Source organism: Phaseolus vulgaris, chromosome 1 (assembly GCF_051622355.1).
Source record: "Phaseolus vulgaris cultivar YP4 chromosome 1, ASM5162235v1, whole genome shotgun sequence".
Taxonomy (NCBI): Eukaryota; Viridiplantae; Streptophyta; class Magnoliopsida; order Fabales; family Fabaceae; genus Phaseolus; species Phaseolus vulgaris.
The window spans coordinates 12,842,356-12,858,882 of NC_143498.1; the positions used below are offsets into that span (position 1 = coordinate 12,842,356).

The window sequence follows — 16,527 nt, forward strand, 5'->3', positions numbered from 1 at the left end:
GGATGCTTATATTTACATACTGCAGGTGGTTTTTATCAACTTTGTTAGTGGGTAAAAATTGTTCCTTAAATATAGGACTTGGTAGTACGTGACATCACTGAGATCAATCATGAGATCCGAGGTATTAACTTTGTCATGATTTTGTTCTTAAAATGCGTCTTAGAGGGTTAAAGAGAAAAATGTATATAAATTATTATTGACCTCGATTCCTAAACGATATGAGAATATTTTGGGCGTACTAGACAAGCCCCCTAGTCGAGGGCTAAAAGAACGAGTTTTCGATTCTTATAAAAGACACCAACGTTTTAACCTAAAGTCTGTTGAGATGACATTACTATGATCAAGTACCACATCTGAGATATTGTCTGCTTTGAAGTTCGAGTTCCATCACGATTTTATTTTTTAAAAAACGTCTCAATAAGTTAAAAGAAAAAATACCTTAATTTTTAAGCAAAATAAAACTATTAGATGTATAATTAGATATCATTGTGTTTTTTTTTTTCTTGTGAGTTTTTTTTTGACATTATCATTTTAATGTCATTGGATGCCCCAATTGCACTCCACCATATAAAGAAAATTGGCCTCACCCGTACCCATACTTTTTGGTTGAGAATCACCACTAATTATCCTAATTATAAATAAAATCAATTAATTCTCTTTATGTTACAGAACAATCAATCTGGACCACAAATTAGTAACACATATTTTCACTAACACAAAACAGTAATGTGGACCACTATTTAATTTGATTAAAATAGTTAAAATATTAATTTATTTGTTTGTTAACATGATGTATTTACTGTATGTAGTGTGAAGCTATCAGTCAAGTCCTTTCAATATCTCAAGATTCCATAAACAATATCCCTAATGCACTTTACCTTAGAAAGTACATATTAAACAGTTCAGCATTCCAAATTTCCGTTTCGAAATATAACACGTAATGCCATCACTATTCCAAAAATCTTAGGGTTTATTAAAAAATTATTTTACATTTTGTAATCCGGAACACGAATATACTATCACTTCTTTTATCTCTTAAGAACGACAATTTTGGACTTTTCTTTCAACAAAGCCTAATGGAAGGTTGGGAGGCACATCAAATATATAGTTGATTAAATTTGAATCTCAATTCCGATTTACATGTCAAATAATAAAAATATTCTTGAATAAAGAAGAAATATAAATGAAAAATAATTTAAAAAATTACTTTCTGAAACACATTTTTGGATTTAAATTTTTGAAATATATTTTAAATTTCAGAACTTTTTAAATATATTTTCAATTTTTTTTTTAGAATTTTTCCGTATTTTTTTATTCTGAATTGTTTTTCAAAATATTTTTAAATTTAACTATAGATTTTCTTTTTAAAACACAATAATCTGCTTTATATTTGTTCTTTGAAAATATAATTTTTGAATTCTAAATTTTACAAATTTAAAATAAAAAGTGATTTTAAAAATTTTAAAAGTAATCAGTTCATGTCAATTTGGTAAGGTGGAGGAAGAATTGATCAATTCCTTTTAGAAAAAACTGTAAAAGAAGAGTGTTATAACATAAAAAGAAAACTTTGGTGGCTTTAATCTGTCTGAGAAACCTTTCGAATCCTTTTCAGAACAACTTTTTTTATTGATTTATCCATAAGAGTACAGATCCTTTACCTAATGTACTTCCCCACCAGAATAGTCTTATTCACAATAGTGAGCACACGTTCGCATAAAAGAATAGTTATATCCCCATTCTTCTACTATTCCCAACTAACCAAACAAACAATTATGAATAAAACCAAACAAACAATGGGTTCATGATTTCAACAAATTCTGGACGCAAAGGACTCACTTTTCACACGCATCTCTATCCTATCCAAATCCAAATCTCTTCGATATCATCATCATCTTATTTTTTGCCATATCCTAACTATTTAGAATTAAACTCTTTTAATAAATGATTGCATTGATGATGCAAATAACAACAATTTTTATTCTATAGTAATATTATCTAAAGTTCAAATCTCATTAGATATCAAATTTAGGTACAGTACTAATAAATTAAATTATTTAAATAATATATTTTGCTAAATAATTCTTATTAATAGCATAGCTTTAAACATAAAATAATGTTATAATCTGGATATGTAAACCTTTTGTTTCTTAGTGAAAAAAACTTGTTTTTTCTGTGAATAAATAAATGATGTTATTTGTAAAAGATTACTGATGAATCCTTTTTTCTGGTCAAAAGAAAAAAACATTTCTTAAAACATAATAAACACTATTTTTTTTATTAAATAACAATTATTTTTAAAAATAAAAGGTAATTAATTATTATATTAACTAAGTTAGATATAATATTATAAAGTAAAATCTTAATATTTAAATTAGTTTTTATTATCAATAAAAATTTATAAAAAATTTCTAAATTAATATATAATATTAATTATTAAGATTTTAGTTATTAATTATTTTATATTTTAAATTAATTTTTATAATAGATAATTTAAAATATAAAATAGTTAACATATAAAATTTTGATAATTAAGGTTAGTTATTAGTTTAGAAATTATTCTATAAATTTTTACTATTAATAAAATTAGTTTTTTAATTTATAATAATATTTAATTTAATTCTAAAATTAATTAATATTTAATGATTTTTTAGTAAAAAATAATATCATTTGAAACTAATACAAATATGATCTCAATATCTATATATTTCAGGCTTCAATTTGAAGTTATTGATAAAGTTAAAACGTTATTCTAATTGATTATCGTTTCTGACTGTAAAATATAATACTTTTTTTGTATGAACACTAGACTTACATTAAATATTTATTTTTTATGTGAAAGAATAAACTAAGGATTAAATAAATAATCTAAATGGTTATAAAAAAATAAAATTATATATAGATATGTATATAAAATTAGTATTTTAGTACCTGTAATATAAATATTTATATCATGTAACTAATATTTATAATATATAAATATATATTTTTATTAACGATATATAAATTATGATATAATATTTTGTTACAAATTATAAAATGTAACAAATTTATCATAGAATAGTATGTTATTGGAAAAAAAAATATAATCCCATGACTAATTTTTTCTATGTATTCAAATTAAAACAATTTTTTTTTCATGTTATTTAATTTAATTTTATATCATTGTTAAAAAAAATCCCTATATTTAACTTAAATAAATCCCATTTTGATGTATAATTAATTTATTTATTTAGTTTATTTATTTATTTTAATTGATTTCATCCCTATTAATAAAATGTTAAATAACTGTATTACCTTTTAAAGATATAATATGTGATTATTTTTTACGTATTAAAATAATTAACAAACAAATGTTAACCTTTTTAATTTACGGAGAATATAATTTAGAACTAATATATAATAACAGTTTATAAAATTCATTACAACACTTTAGAACTAATAATTATAAAATTCATTACAACACGGTTTACATTTTTTAAATAAACATTGTAGTTTACGTAAAATACAGAAACACAGTAGTTGTTACATTTTTAAAATTATGAAAATTGATGAAATATTTTATGAAAAGTAATAAAATTGAATAAAATAAATAATAATAATAGAAAAAGTGATTAATATGTGCTTGATTAATTAATAATTAATTATCCTTCATTCTTCATGGATAATATATAAACAGAAATTCATCATCTGAAACATACAAACTATCATTCTCTCTTGTGGGAGACTTTAAAAGAAGTTGAATCACTGCAAAATGAGGATCGAGGAAGAGAGTGATGGAGTCTCCGCTTCCACAAAGCACCTAGTATTTGCTTATTATGTTACTGGGCATGGTTTTGGCCATGCCACTCGAGTCACTGAGGTCTTTGTCTATATCAAGTCATTTTTTTATTAAATGGGTGCTTTATCACTCATTCTTAAAATTTGATTTTGTTTCTGTGTTTTTAGTTTTGGCCTTGATCATCTGGTATAAAATGAAAAAAAAAAAGTTTGAATTTTTCTGTGTCTCTGTTTTGTGGGGATAGTTTTTTCTTTTTCGTTTTGTTGTGATGTGAGTTTTTATTTGGATTGTATGCTAGGTGGTGCGGCATTTGATTCATGCGGGGCATGATGTTCACGTCGTCACTGGTGCTCCTGATTTCGTTTTCACCACTGAAATACAGTCTCCTCGATTGTTCATTCGCAAAGTGAGTTTGTTTGTTTGCTTATTTATCTATTTTCTTATCTTTAAGTTTCTTTGTAATGCTATCCGAAAGGCAGTGTTCATAATCTAGTTAATAATTGATATGATTGTTGAGGAAGAAGTAATATCTAAACGCATATGTATAACCTGTGGGTCGTAGCCTGTTCTTGTTGCTTGTGGTATATTCATGATTTTGATGAGAAAGGGTAGTTCTGTGCGATAAAAAAATGTTGTTTAAGGTTTGCTACTTGTTCTTCGGTGGAATTGCTTTTAGTGTCATGATGATCCCAATTGCAATAGATGACAACCCAGATCAGATCGAACTGTTTGTGAGAATTTTCATTTTGTATATAAGTACAATGCCTTAAAGAGACTGCTTTTAAAGTTCACGTTTGTTTATCCATCGGTGTAAAATAGGTGCTTTTGGATTGTGGAGCTGTTCAGGCAGATGCGTTGACTGTTGATCGCCTTGCTTCTCTGTCTAAGGTATGACAATGCCATTGCCTTTTGGATTGTTTATAGTTGTTGTGCTTTGAGGGAGATTCCTTAATGTTGTTTCTTTCTGTTACTTATCTCTTACTTGTTTGTGGTTATGTTAGTATTCTGAAACAGCAGTGAAGCCCCGTGCACAAATCTTGGCTCAAGAATCTGAGTGGCTGAACTCTGTCGAAGCTGACTTAGTGGTACAAGATATGTCCTCCCCGTTTTTATTTGAAGCAAAAGTGAAAGGGAAACTGATAACTAATTCATAATGCTTAGAATAACTTCTAACACATTAGTTTGGGCTTTTGAAAAAGCTAGTGTTATAAGGATGAGTACAAAATTGATTGTATGATAAAGATTTTATGTAACAGAAGTAATTTTGAATTTGATTTGATTATAATTATAAAAAAATAGGTTGTTTGGGTTTGTCTGTGCGAAAGTACCTTTTTCTGGAAAGATTACTTAGCATCTGTAAAAGAAATATGAACAGGACTTGTAAATTTTAAATTCAGCAAGATTCTTTTGTCTGTATGAACAGGACTTGTAAGTTTCCCTTTCTTTCTCACAACCTTTTCTCTTGTTCATCACCATTTTTTTCCAGAAATCTATTCCTATCTTCTAAGAAAAAGCTAAGATCTGATTATTTTCAGATTTTGCATTTTTTTCCCCAAAAGCTTATCCAAAAACCTTTAAATATTTTATGAATGTTTTTAGAAAGAACATGATTTTTTCCTCTACAAAAATAGAAGTTCTATATTATATACTTGGTGGATCCTTGTAAAACTAATACAAGAAAACAGGTCTCAGATGTTGTTCCTGTTGCATGTCGAGCAGCAGCCGATGCCGGCATTCGCTCCGTTTGTGTGACCAATTTCAGGTAACTTATGCAGACCTCAGTGCTTTCTTCTTCTTTTGTTTCTTACAGTATTTGGTTAAGGGAGGACCATCATGTGTAGGGAGCACATGAGCTATTTGCCTATGATTTCAGAAAATTTAGCTGACAAATATATTTTCATGAGTTTTATGTATTCTTTCATCATCATTTCATTCTGCCAAATGGTCGTCATACATCAATTTTAAGTTGATTATGGGGATAAGTATATACTTTCTACTTTATTGCCTTAGGTAGTCTTGCTGTAGTAATTGAAACTTTAAATGTACATTTATGTCCAAGAGCGATTGCTTTTGTTCAGTGCCCATATTTAGTCTCGTTCCATGTCTTTCGGATTTCAGTTGGGACTTCATCTATGCTGAATATGTCATGGCTGCTGGACTTCATCATCGTTCAATAGTTTGGGAGGTTACAAAATCTTCTTCATATAGCAAGTTATCTTGTTTCATATCTTTCTTTGTGGAGAGAAATGTTAGAAGTTGCCAATTCTCTGATTTGTCCAAGAATTTGGAATTTTGTATGCTCAGCATTTAATCACTTGTAAAACTTGTAACATATACTTAATTTTCCTTGTTACATTTTAATGTTTCTCAGCTATCAAGGTAACAGTCATGAAAGAATTCACAAATAAATTAATGCTTCATCTCTGCAATTTCCTCCACATTTCTTGAATGCATTACTAACTAGTAAATATCTCTCAAAATTTAATTGTTAAAATTTCATAGAAAATGGACTTAAGCTTAGCACAACATCACAAGCCAACCTGTAAGGTGATGTTTGCACTCACTTATATACTATAATTTGACCATATCTGTAGTCGATGTGGGATCTCTATCATATTCTCTCTTGTCTCGACATTTTGAATGTGAGACTAGATATTTGTATGGTGGTTCCCAATAGCAGATGGTATGATAGACTGAACAAACCTCGCTAGGATATACTTTGATAAAAATAGACTTATGTCAGCTATGTTTGTAGTTTCTAATGCTATGTGATATTGTTAAGATGCCCTGCAATGGCTTCAAATATGGCCTATTCTGTTTCTAACAATAACTATGAAGCATAACAATAAGCTGAATGGAAGTAAAACTTTTAAATGGACAATTATGCTCCTAGTTTTGTCCTTTATCACTTGTTATGGCTTTGTGCTTGAATCATGATAAATAAGTGTACCCCCATATACACTGCTGCAGATAGCGGAGGACTATTCACATTGTGAGTTCCTTATCCGCCTCCCGGGATATTGCCCAAGTAAGTCAATTTTTATATAATTTCATGGCAATAATCTAATATTAATTGAATATCCACTTATATGTGGTGATAGGAATGATTAAATAGAATTTGGTATCTCCAACTTTTGCAGTGCCTGCTTTTCGTGACATTATTGACGTCCCTCTCGTAGTAAGGAGATTGCACAAATCTGCAAAAGAGGTATACCTTACAAACCTCTATGAATTTTATGATACGATCATCTATCTCTTAATCCAAGCTTGTGATTTTTATTGTTGAAGGTGAGGAAGGAACTTGGGGTAACTGATGATGTGAAGCTAGTTATTCTCAACTTTGGTGGGCAGGTATCTAGTGCTCCTCTTTTAAGGACCAAACCTTGATTTTTTCTTGGGATGCATTGTAACAAATGCTTGCTATGTGTCTCTTTGAGCTTTCTTGTTATTATGTTGTTGTTCATGTACTTGAATTGTGGAATGCTATTGTAATGATATGTTTTGGTTGTGTGGGGTGCTTTAATTATCCCATCACAAGTATCAAACGCAAAACAGTGTGATGCCCCCATTCCTAATGTCGTTCTTCCAGTTTTTCTGCAATTATCTTCCCTTATGACCATCATTTTGACAGAACAGAAGTTTCAATTAAAATCTCATGATTATAAATCTGCTGTTACACTATGTGGTCACATACAGTCTTTAATACATTGTGGAGAGCTAACTCTACTAACAACTTATTAGAATTAACTAATTTAAAGCACTTGTATAATAATGAGTATTATGTATCACTCTTTCATTTATTTCAGTTATCATACCTGCGCTGATTATTTCCTCATGAAATTAATAATGTTCTTGATAGAACTGTGGGTACTCCTTTGTGTTCTATAAAATCAGCTGGGCATATATTCATGTGTTGTTCCAATTACCATTTCTGGCACTAACACAAATTCGTAATGAAGTTTAGAGTTCCTATAAAGATATTTTGCAGGATCTTTATATTGTCAATACTGATTTGTTATTGATCTCTTGTCATCTATTGACCATACACCTGTAAATTTTACACTTTTCTGGATTTTGGGGGCATGGAACTCTACTAATGGTTTGAAAGAGTCGCTCCCTTTTCGTCTTACTTCTGTATCTGTCATGTCTTGTCTCCAGCCATCAGGATTGAAGCTAAAGGTGGAATTCTTACCGCCTGGCTGGTTGTGTCTGGTACTTCTTCAACCAGTCTGCTATGTATCATTGTCTCATTTAAAATAATCATTTATCGTACTTGTGCATTATTGTGATGTCTTACTTCTATGATCCAGGTTTGTGGTGCTTCTAAGAGTGATGACCTTCCACCTAACTTTATGAAACTTGCTAAGGATGCATATACGCCTGACATTATTGCAGCATCTGACTGTATGCTTGGTCAGTATGAAGCACATATTGTCAAAACTAAAAATGGATTAAATGAAAGAGTTGCTAATCGCTGTTTGTTATTATAGGGAAAATTGGATATGGCACAGTTAGCGAGGCGTTGGCATACAAGTGTCCTTTTGTATTTGTACGAAGAGATTATTTCAATGAAGAACCTTTTTTGAGAAATATGCTTGAGGTAGTCTGACTTTCTCTATGTTAGTATTTTTTTTTTTTTGTTTTCTTCGATGTTATTTGTGTCGAGTACCTTACAAGTAATTATCTTTGTTTTTTAGCATTATCAATGTGGTGTTGAAATGATTAGGAGGGATTTACTGACTGGTCATTGGAGACCTTATCTTGAACGTGCAATAAGTTTGAAACCCAGCTATGAGGCAGGCATTAATGGTGGCGAGGTACTATTTTTTTATTAATCTACTCTTCAAAAACTATTACTTTGTGTAACTGTATATATTTATGCGACCTGTAAAATTTTCTTTTAACTATGAAGAGTTTGTGTGGAATAAAGGAACGGCTGGTCAATGACAGAAGTAGGGTATGGACTCATGTTGAAGAAATATAGTGTATAAGAATCAAGTTTATTTGTCTAAACTATTATATTAGGAATGATAGAAATTTCTAACCTTCCCTATTTGTTATCTCATGACCATAAAGTGTCTGTTTGAATAATGGAATGAATTGAAACTGTTTAAACGGAAAAACAAGATTTAGGGAAAAACATAGTTTTTCAAAAGTTAAAAGACCCCTGTGAGCAAAGAAAGTTTGCAATGGAGATACAAAGACAGTCGGAGCCCAAATTGGCTGAATCATGCACTTTTTTTACCAAAGGGCCTAGTTGTAGTGATACATATAAAGCTAATTCTTTGGTCCTCCTTTGTAACAACCTACACTAGAATTTTGAGTTAAAAATTCTTTAAGTTATCACTATTCTGAATTTATCTGATGAGTCATTACAACAATAAGACAGGTAATATTTAACCTAGCATTGTCATTTCCAGTAATTTTACTGCTCGGGGTAGATGGTTCAGCATCATGATCTGTTTTTGTAATTTAACTAAACATTAAAATGTTTATCTTTTTATTGGATTGTAATCATCAACCAATTAGTGTCTGGATATTTAAATTTTTCTAGGGTTGCTCCTTTCCCCACATTGATCATGTAGATCTATGTCATCATTGAGGTTTTTAATTATTCCAAAAGAAGTGATTATTTTTTATAAAACATTTGAAAATGTAGGTGGCAGCACGCATCCTGCAGGAGACAGCTTTGGGAAAAAATTATGCATCAGATAAGGTAAACAACTTCTGAATATAATTTTTTTGCATTGTTGGCTTTTTAAAATTTTTTTCCAGCCTTCGCTAACTTTGGTTTCACGAAGATATAGTGAAAATGATTAACAAATTTAATTTTCATTTCAATTTTGACTTAATAATGTGCAGCTTAGTGGGGCTAGAAGGTTGCGTGATGCCATAGTTCTTGGGTATCAACTCCAAAGGGCCTCTGGCCGAGATATTACAATCCCAGAATGGTATGCAACTGCTGAAGACCAGCTTGGGCACTCAACACCTGTTTCCCCTGTGGATGATGGAAGCTTTGCATTAAGCCCGTGGGTATCACCTCACTTTTTCAGGGGGTATAATTTTGTTGGCTGTTTCCTAATAACTGATAATATAACTCTCTCCTTTTTTGTTTCTTCAGGGACTTTGAAAACTTTGACATTCTTCATGGAGATGTGCAAGGACTTCCAGATACTATGGCATTCTTACGTAGCCTATCTGAATTAGAGGAGAAGCACAAAAGGCGGGAGCGTAAGGCTGCAGCCAGTCTCTTCAACTGGCAGGTGTTAATCATTTTGTGTGGTCAATCCATTATAAAATTCTTTCTTCTGGCCTAAGAGCTCTCAGTGGATACAAGCAATCCTTTTAGTGATTGAAATACTGACGAAATCGCATTACTATGACAACACACTTCATTATCTATTAAATTCAAATACTTTCTTTTGCTGTTTGTTCGCATTACTATGACAATACACTTCATTATCTATTAAATTCAAATACTTTCTTTTGCTGTTTGTTCTTTAACTTTTGATATTCTTCTATTCTCGTGACAGGAGGACATTTTTGTGACTAGAGCTCCTGGAAGGTTAGATGTTATGGGTGGTATTGCTGACTATTCTGGAAGTCTTGTCCTCCAGGTTGAATCAATCTCCTAAGGGTTTTAGTGTTCATTACATTTAGTTTCAACTGTTAACTTTTTTCACATACTTTAATGTTATTATAATACATTGTTGTAGACTTGAAGCTCTAAAGTTTAGTTTTAGTGAATCCAACTAATACACGCAGTATATGAATATGCTGTGTTACAAGTTTCTACTCCAAAAAAAATTTAAAGTGGGATCAGGTGTTGTTAGTTTGATCATGAACTTTTAGATTTCAGGATATATTATTGTTAGAGGTATCTTATCCCATTAGAAAATAGCAATTACTATCATTTTATATTTCTGACAAAATTTAATGAGAATTAGTTTAAAAAGCAAACACGGAAGTTCTAAAAAAGGAATACACACATAACATCGACGATAGGTTATAGTACTACTACTGTATTACATAACACTGCTACTACTACTACTAAAACTGAGATGTACAGTGCTAAACAATGACTGACGTTTCTTTATGATTGGTTTTGTCTGAAAATGTTACAGAACTGACAAAGTTAATCTGAAAACGACTACTCACTATGGCCTTTTTATTCTCTTTCTTTCACTCTTCTGTAGATGCCAATTAAGGAAGCCTGCCATGTCGCTTTGCAAAGAATCCATCCTAGTAAACATAGACTGTGGAAACATGCTGAGGCTCGGCAGAATGACAACGGGGGAAATCCAACTGCTGTCTTGCAAATTGTATGTTGGAGAACATTTGGAAATTTCTTTATACTATCAGTTAACATTGACAACTATTGATTGGAGTTTGTGTAACTATTAAGCTTGAGAAGTGAATAATGTTGATGATAAAATTACAAACATTAGCTGGATATCTTCGTGTCCTTGCAGTTTTTGCTGTAATAAGACTTTCTTATTGTGTGTTCTCAATGAATCTGGATCATGTCAGGTATCATATGGATCAGAATTGAGTAATCGAAGCCCAACATTTGACATGGATTTGTCTGATTTTATGGAAGAAGGCAAACCAATTACATATGAGAAAGCAAAGAGATACTTTGCTCAAGATCCTTCCCAAAAGTGGGTAGCACTTGTACATGATTTTATTATACGAATAAGGCATGTCTGGCATTCCATTGGGCTAATATGAATAACTATCACAGGTGGGCAGCATATGTGGCAGGGACAATTTTGGTCTTAATGACTGAATTGGGTGTTCAATTTGAAGATAGTATAAGCATGCTGGTACCTCCTGTTCTCAACCTGTGTTACTGATACTTCATTTTAGTTAACAATAAAATATCTTACTGAATGCTTATAGAATTCCCCAAGGGTGTTGATAACATTTTTGCCAATGATTTTCACATTCAACTCATTTCTGGATGGGAATATCTTGCCTCCTTTAGTGCAATGTTGAAACAGTTACCCTGGCCTATAATTGTGTCACTTACTCTATCTCCATATTTATTTTATATTCTAAGACGTATGCATTGTAAACAAATATGTAGGTTTCATCTGCAGTTCCAGAAGGGAAAGGTGTATCATCTTCTGCCTCTGTGGAGGTAGCTAGTATGTCTGCTATTGCAGCTGCTCATGGTAATTATTTTTGGTCATTTTATTGCTTCTTCTCATTGGGTAAAATTAATCTTCTAGGAAAAGTTGTTTCATAAAGCAGATCTCTTTCATCAATGGTTCATTCTCTTATATTGAAAAGAGAAACTTCTCTTTTTTTCTGATCTTGATACCGTTTTGGTGTTTACTGAATGCTTAAATAGATCCAGTTTTTGTCATGTGGGTAAATTAATTTCTCTGTTTGTAACTCAGGGTTGGATATCAGCCCAAGGGAACTGGCCATACTCTGCCAGAAGGTTAGACTTTATCCATAACTCTGATCCATTTTGATTTCCTGAGATTTTTTATTTTATCCTTAGCATGCATTGTCCACTAGATGTAATTTCTATCAATCTCTTCAAATTTTCATCAGGTGGAAAACCACATTGTAGGAGCTCCTTGTGGTGTCATGGACCAGATGGCTTCAGCATGTGGTGAAGCCAACAAACTACTTGCTATGGTTTGCCAGGTGTGCATCATTACAAGCTATCTAAAAATATATTTTCTTATTCTTTAGACACTATATCACGGTACTGCTCTTTATTGATGCAGCCTGCAGAGATTGTTGGTCTTGTTGACATTCCCAGCCATATCCGTTTCTGGGGAATTGATTCTGGAATAAGACACAGGTTGGTGGTCTATCATTGTTTACCAAATTTCCTGCATACATCTTTTTTCTGCTGAGACCATCTGTGTGGGTTTCACGTAATTAATAATTACACTTTTCGAGATAATGGGAGGCTACAATCAAAGATAGACTTCAACACACTTTGGTCTAACCATGTGGGTGTTGTTAGTCTTAAGAGACTGTAATTATTGGTTGTGTTAATAAAGCTAGAATTTTGGCTGTCTTTTGGGGAAATATGAGGAAACATGATGGCAAGATATTTTAACCACCACTCACCTGTGGTGCGACAATGGTGATAGATAGTTTATACTTGGATGAAGCTATTGGTACTAAACTCGACATCCATTATACAACAAGAGAGAGAGAGAGATGGGATTAAAGATATAAATAGTGAAAGTTTCTGCTACCCGAAGTTTTGTAAGGATTACACTTGACAGAGCAGCAGAAACAAAAGCCTTATCCCACTTATTGAGGTAGGCTAAATGAATCATATGACATTACTCGGTCTGGTTAAAGACCGAGAACACATCTCTTGACAACTTCTATGCCTTTTCTTAGGATTTAAAACAATGCAATCGACTTTCCTCATTAATGTCCTTCTTTTGCATGTGGCAAAACCACAACAAATTGTGTCATCTTTTCCTCAATCGATGCTACAATGATGTCTCCTTGTATGTAGTTGTTTTATGTCCATAAAAAACACATCCTTGATTATTCCCGTACCTCTCTCCTCACTCTCCTTTTGCCAGCTGCCCGTGCTGTTATGCCCACCTTCTCTATCTTGCTTTTCCACTTCAGCTGTTGACACATGGGTCACTTGATTCTTTCTTCTCTCATACAAACACCGGTCTTGTTTTGGGTCCAATCCCTTCTTCTATTTCTCCACTCCTTCTTCCATTCTCCTTTTATATAATTTCACTATGGACCTGGCTGTTATTAATGAACATTCACCTAGGATGAGTTTCTTGTTGATCAAGTGTAATAATATTAACAAAATTCATTAGGACCCCTGGGCTACAGCTCATGTCCCTTAATTATCCATTTATATTTGTTTCTGGCATTCTGCATAAACTGCCAACATCATTTCAAAATGGACTTTCTGCAATGTCTATGTACAATATGGCTCTATTTTTGTGTTTGTAAAGTTTTTCGATCTCATACATTTTTTTTATTGAATATTTTTGAACTTGTGGTATGTGTATATAACAAAAGTTTATGCTCAACTTGTAAGACATGCTAGGGTTTAATCTTTGATCTGTTTTCATGGTTTTTGTAATTGTAACTTCCATGAAGGTATGCCACTTTGATATATAAGAATATTTTGAGCCTTAACTCCATAAGCTTTTTGGATCGTTCTATGCTTTATCAAGAATATCCTGTTTTAGTCCTCCTTATTCTATCTTCAGCATGTTCATGAACTATCGTAATTGTGGTCTATTTCAGCGTTGGAGGTGCAGACTATGGTTCTGTTAGAATTGGCACCTTTATGGGTATGAAGATGATAAAGACCAAGGCTTTTGAGGAATTGTCCAAGAGTTGTGCTGCTAATGGGTTGAGCTATGATGAAGTGGAACAAGATGATCTAGAACTACTTAAACAAGAAGCCTCCTTAGATTACTTATGTAATTTGCCACCTCATAGGTAAATCCTTTTTTCTCCTTTCCATAAAATAGTTTATCATGAGTGGATTATTATGCCAAATAAATTAAATCTGCATATAGAACTACTTCAATTACTTAATAATAATCACCCTATGATTGCTAGTGCAATCGTAAAAATGGTCTCATTATCTGTTAATTGGATCATTATTATGCTTAACATTGTGTTGACCTTTTTAATTTCTTCATCAACTTTCCTTTTTAGATACTAGATCTAATCCTTACAATTTTGGACGTTAAGTATTATTCATTTTTGTTTTGCAGATTTGAGGGTCTATATGCTAAGTCTCTTCCCGATTCCATTGTTGGTGAGACATTTTTGAAGCAACTTAAAGATCATAATGATCCTGTCACTATTATTGATGACAACCGTACTTACGGAGTTAAAGCTCCCACAACGCATCCAATCTATGAAAACTTCCGAGTCAAGGTTAGGACTTTCTTAAAGCATTAAATAAGTAACTGATGATTTGTTCTAGTTGTTGCGTTCTTTTGCCCAATTATTATGTTCAAGTCTCAGTAAAACTCTGCTGTGGTAATTTTGTACTTGGAAAATTTATCTTTATACTTTTTTTTTGGAAAGTTAACTATGTAGTCAAGCCAATGTATAAGATTCTATAACTCTGTACATTTGAATACCTTCGTCATACCAAATCCACATTCTACAACAGACGATGACTCTTAAAACACATTTTTTTCATACGCGGTAACTTTCACCCGGTATCATGAAGCAATCATGTATCACATTTCCTGTAATAATTATTTGAATTTTAACTAGTTCTCTTCCATCATGTTGTGTGCAGACGTTCAAGGCACTTCTATCATCTGCATCTTCAACCTATCAGCTTACATCTTTAGGAGAATTGCTATATCAGGTACATCTACAGCTTCAGTTGATCAACCTACCGTACTAATTTTTGTCCACTGTTGAAGTTATAATGATACTGAAAAATAATTTTGGTGAACACATCGCTGATATTGGCTTTGGTTCCTATTTTTAGTATTTTAAACTAGACTTTTCTCCATATTATGAACCATTCACTTTCTTTTAACATGTGTATAACAGGAAGATTAGAATAGTTAGTTGAATGTCTACATTATTTAGTGTTAATTGGATAAAATGCAATTAACAGACTTATTACTCGTTTGATGGTTCCCTTTTTGAATATTAACTTCGGCTTTGGAACTGAAGAATACCAAACTACAAATGGGAAAAAGTAATTTAGTTTTAACTATTTTATGCAGTGCCACTACAGCTACAGTGCTTGTGGACTTGGCTCTGATGGAACAGATAGGCTTGTGCACTTAGTGCAAGAATTGCAACACAGTGCAGAATCTAAAGCTGAAGGTGGGACTTTATACGGAGGCAAGATAACTGGTGGTGGTTCAGGCGGAACAGTTTGTGTGATTGGTAGAAACTGTCTCAAGAGCAGTGAACACATTTTCGAGGTATTTATTTTATTGTGAATTTAATTTAATACAATATTGTAACTAAGAAATATTGAATATATCTTATGGATAGAAGACAACTTGGAAAATGAGGGACTCAAAGGAAACAATTTATTTAGGGAGTAAAAGCAAAATTTTCCTATTTACAAAAACTAAAAGCATGTTTAAACCAACTTTTTCTCACAGGAGATGCTGTTTTGTTTTGATGCAGGTTCAGCAGAGATACAAGAAAGCTACTGGTTATTTGCCTTTTATTTTTGAGGGTTCATCACCAGGTGCTGGAAAATTTGGGTACCTCAGAATACACCGTCGAGCTACCTCCAAAAAGGCTAATACAGGTGAGGATGCTGCTGCAGTCACGCTGGAAAATAGCAGTTGATCATGGCTTATATATACCTTATGAATTTTTACTTTCACCATCTTCCCCGGAACATGTACAGTATGCTTGATTTTTGAACCATTTCAATCTATTATTTAACATTCGCACTATCTTTTTTATGTTAGAATCTGTAGATTGTGAATAAATAATCCACAAAACATAATTGTGAATTTTTATTAAATAATCAAAATTCCAACAAAATGAAGGCAGCAGAAGATAAGTATCATACTATAGCTTATACTGGACGCTAGTTAACTGACATTGTATCGTCTTTTGCTCTCAGTATCTGTTATCTTCCGCTCTCTGTCGTCTCTTTGTCATAGAAGATGTTTTTTTTTATCAAGTTTGGAAATGATGTAACAACATTATGGTTCTTTGGCTTGTTCATTTGGTCTCAACTCCTATATGGCAAAACATCTAGATGGATAAAACGGAAGAGATTT

At 32.0% G+C, this 16,527-nt stretch overlaps 1 protein-coding gene across 1 annotated transcript; it reads left to right on the forward strand.

Moving 5' to 3' along the window:
• Nucleotides 1-3,639: 3,639 nt before the first annotated feature.
• On the forward strand, nucleotides 3,640-16,194 carry LOC137813573 (L-arabinokinase). Its single transcript, XM_068615906.2, has 29 exons — nucleotides 3,640-3,859; nucleotides 4,077-4,184; nucleotides 4,598-4,666; nucleotides 4,780-4,863; nucleotides 5,464-5,540; nucleotides 5,897-5,963; nucleotides 6,749-6,806; nucleotides 6,919-6,986; nucleotides 7,067-7,129; nucleotides 7,937-7,990; nucleotides 8,089-8,191; nucleotides 8,269-8,378; nucleotides 8,476-8,595; nucleotides 9,438-9,494; nucleotides 9,641-9,807; nucleotides 9,900-10,041; nucleotides 10,312-10,395; nucleotides 10,975-11,100; nucleotides 11,309-11,439; nucleotides 11,523-11,604; nucleotides 11,868-11,955; nucleotides 12,184-12,227; nucleotides 12,344-12,439; nucleotides 12,523-12,599; nucleotides 14,042-14,239; nucleotides 14,521-14,686; nucleotides 15,060-15,131; nucleotides 15,502-15,705; nucleotides 15,917-16,194. Exons 1-29 carry the CDS (start codon nucleotides 3,752-3,754, stop codon nucleotides 16,082-16,084), a joined length of 2,991 nt encoding a protein of 996 aa, XP_068472007.1. The 5' UTR covers nucleotides 3,640-3,751; the 3' UTR covers nucleotides 16,085-16,194.
• Nucleotides 16,195-16,527: the final 333 nt, after the last annotated feature.

Excerpts from the sequence above, each read along its gene's own strand:
- LOC137813573 (XM_068615906.2), top strand. The coding sequence starts at position 3,752 with ATGAGGATCGAGGAAGAGAGTGATGGAGTCTCCGCTTCCACAAAGCAC. Across the intron at positions 4,667-4,779 it reads GCCTTGCTTCTCTGTCTAAG|TATTCTGAAACAGCAGTGAA; the intron begins GTATGACAATGC and ends TGGTTATGTTAG. Across the intron at positions 14,687-15,059 it reads ATGAAAACTTCCGAGTCAAG|ACGTTCAAGGCACTTCTATC; the intron begins GTTAGGACTTTC and ends TGTTGTGTGCAG.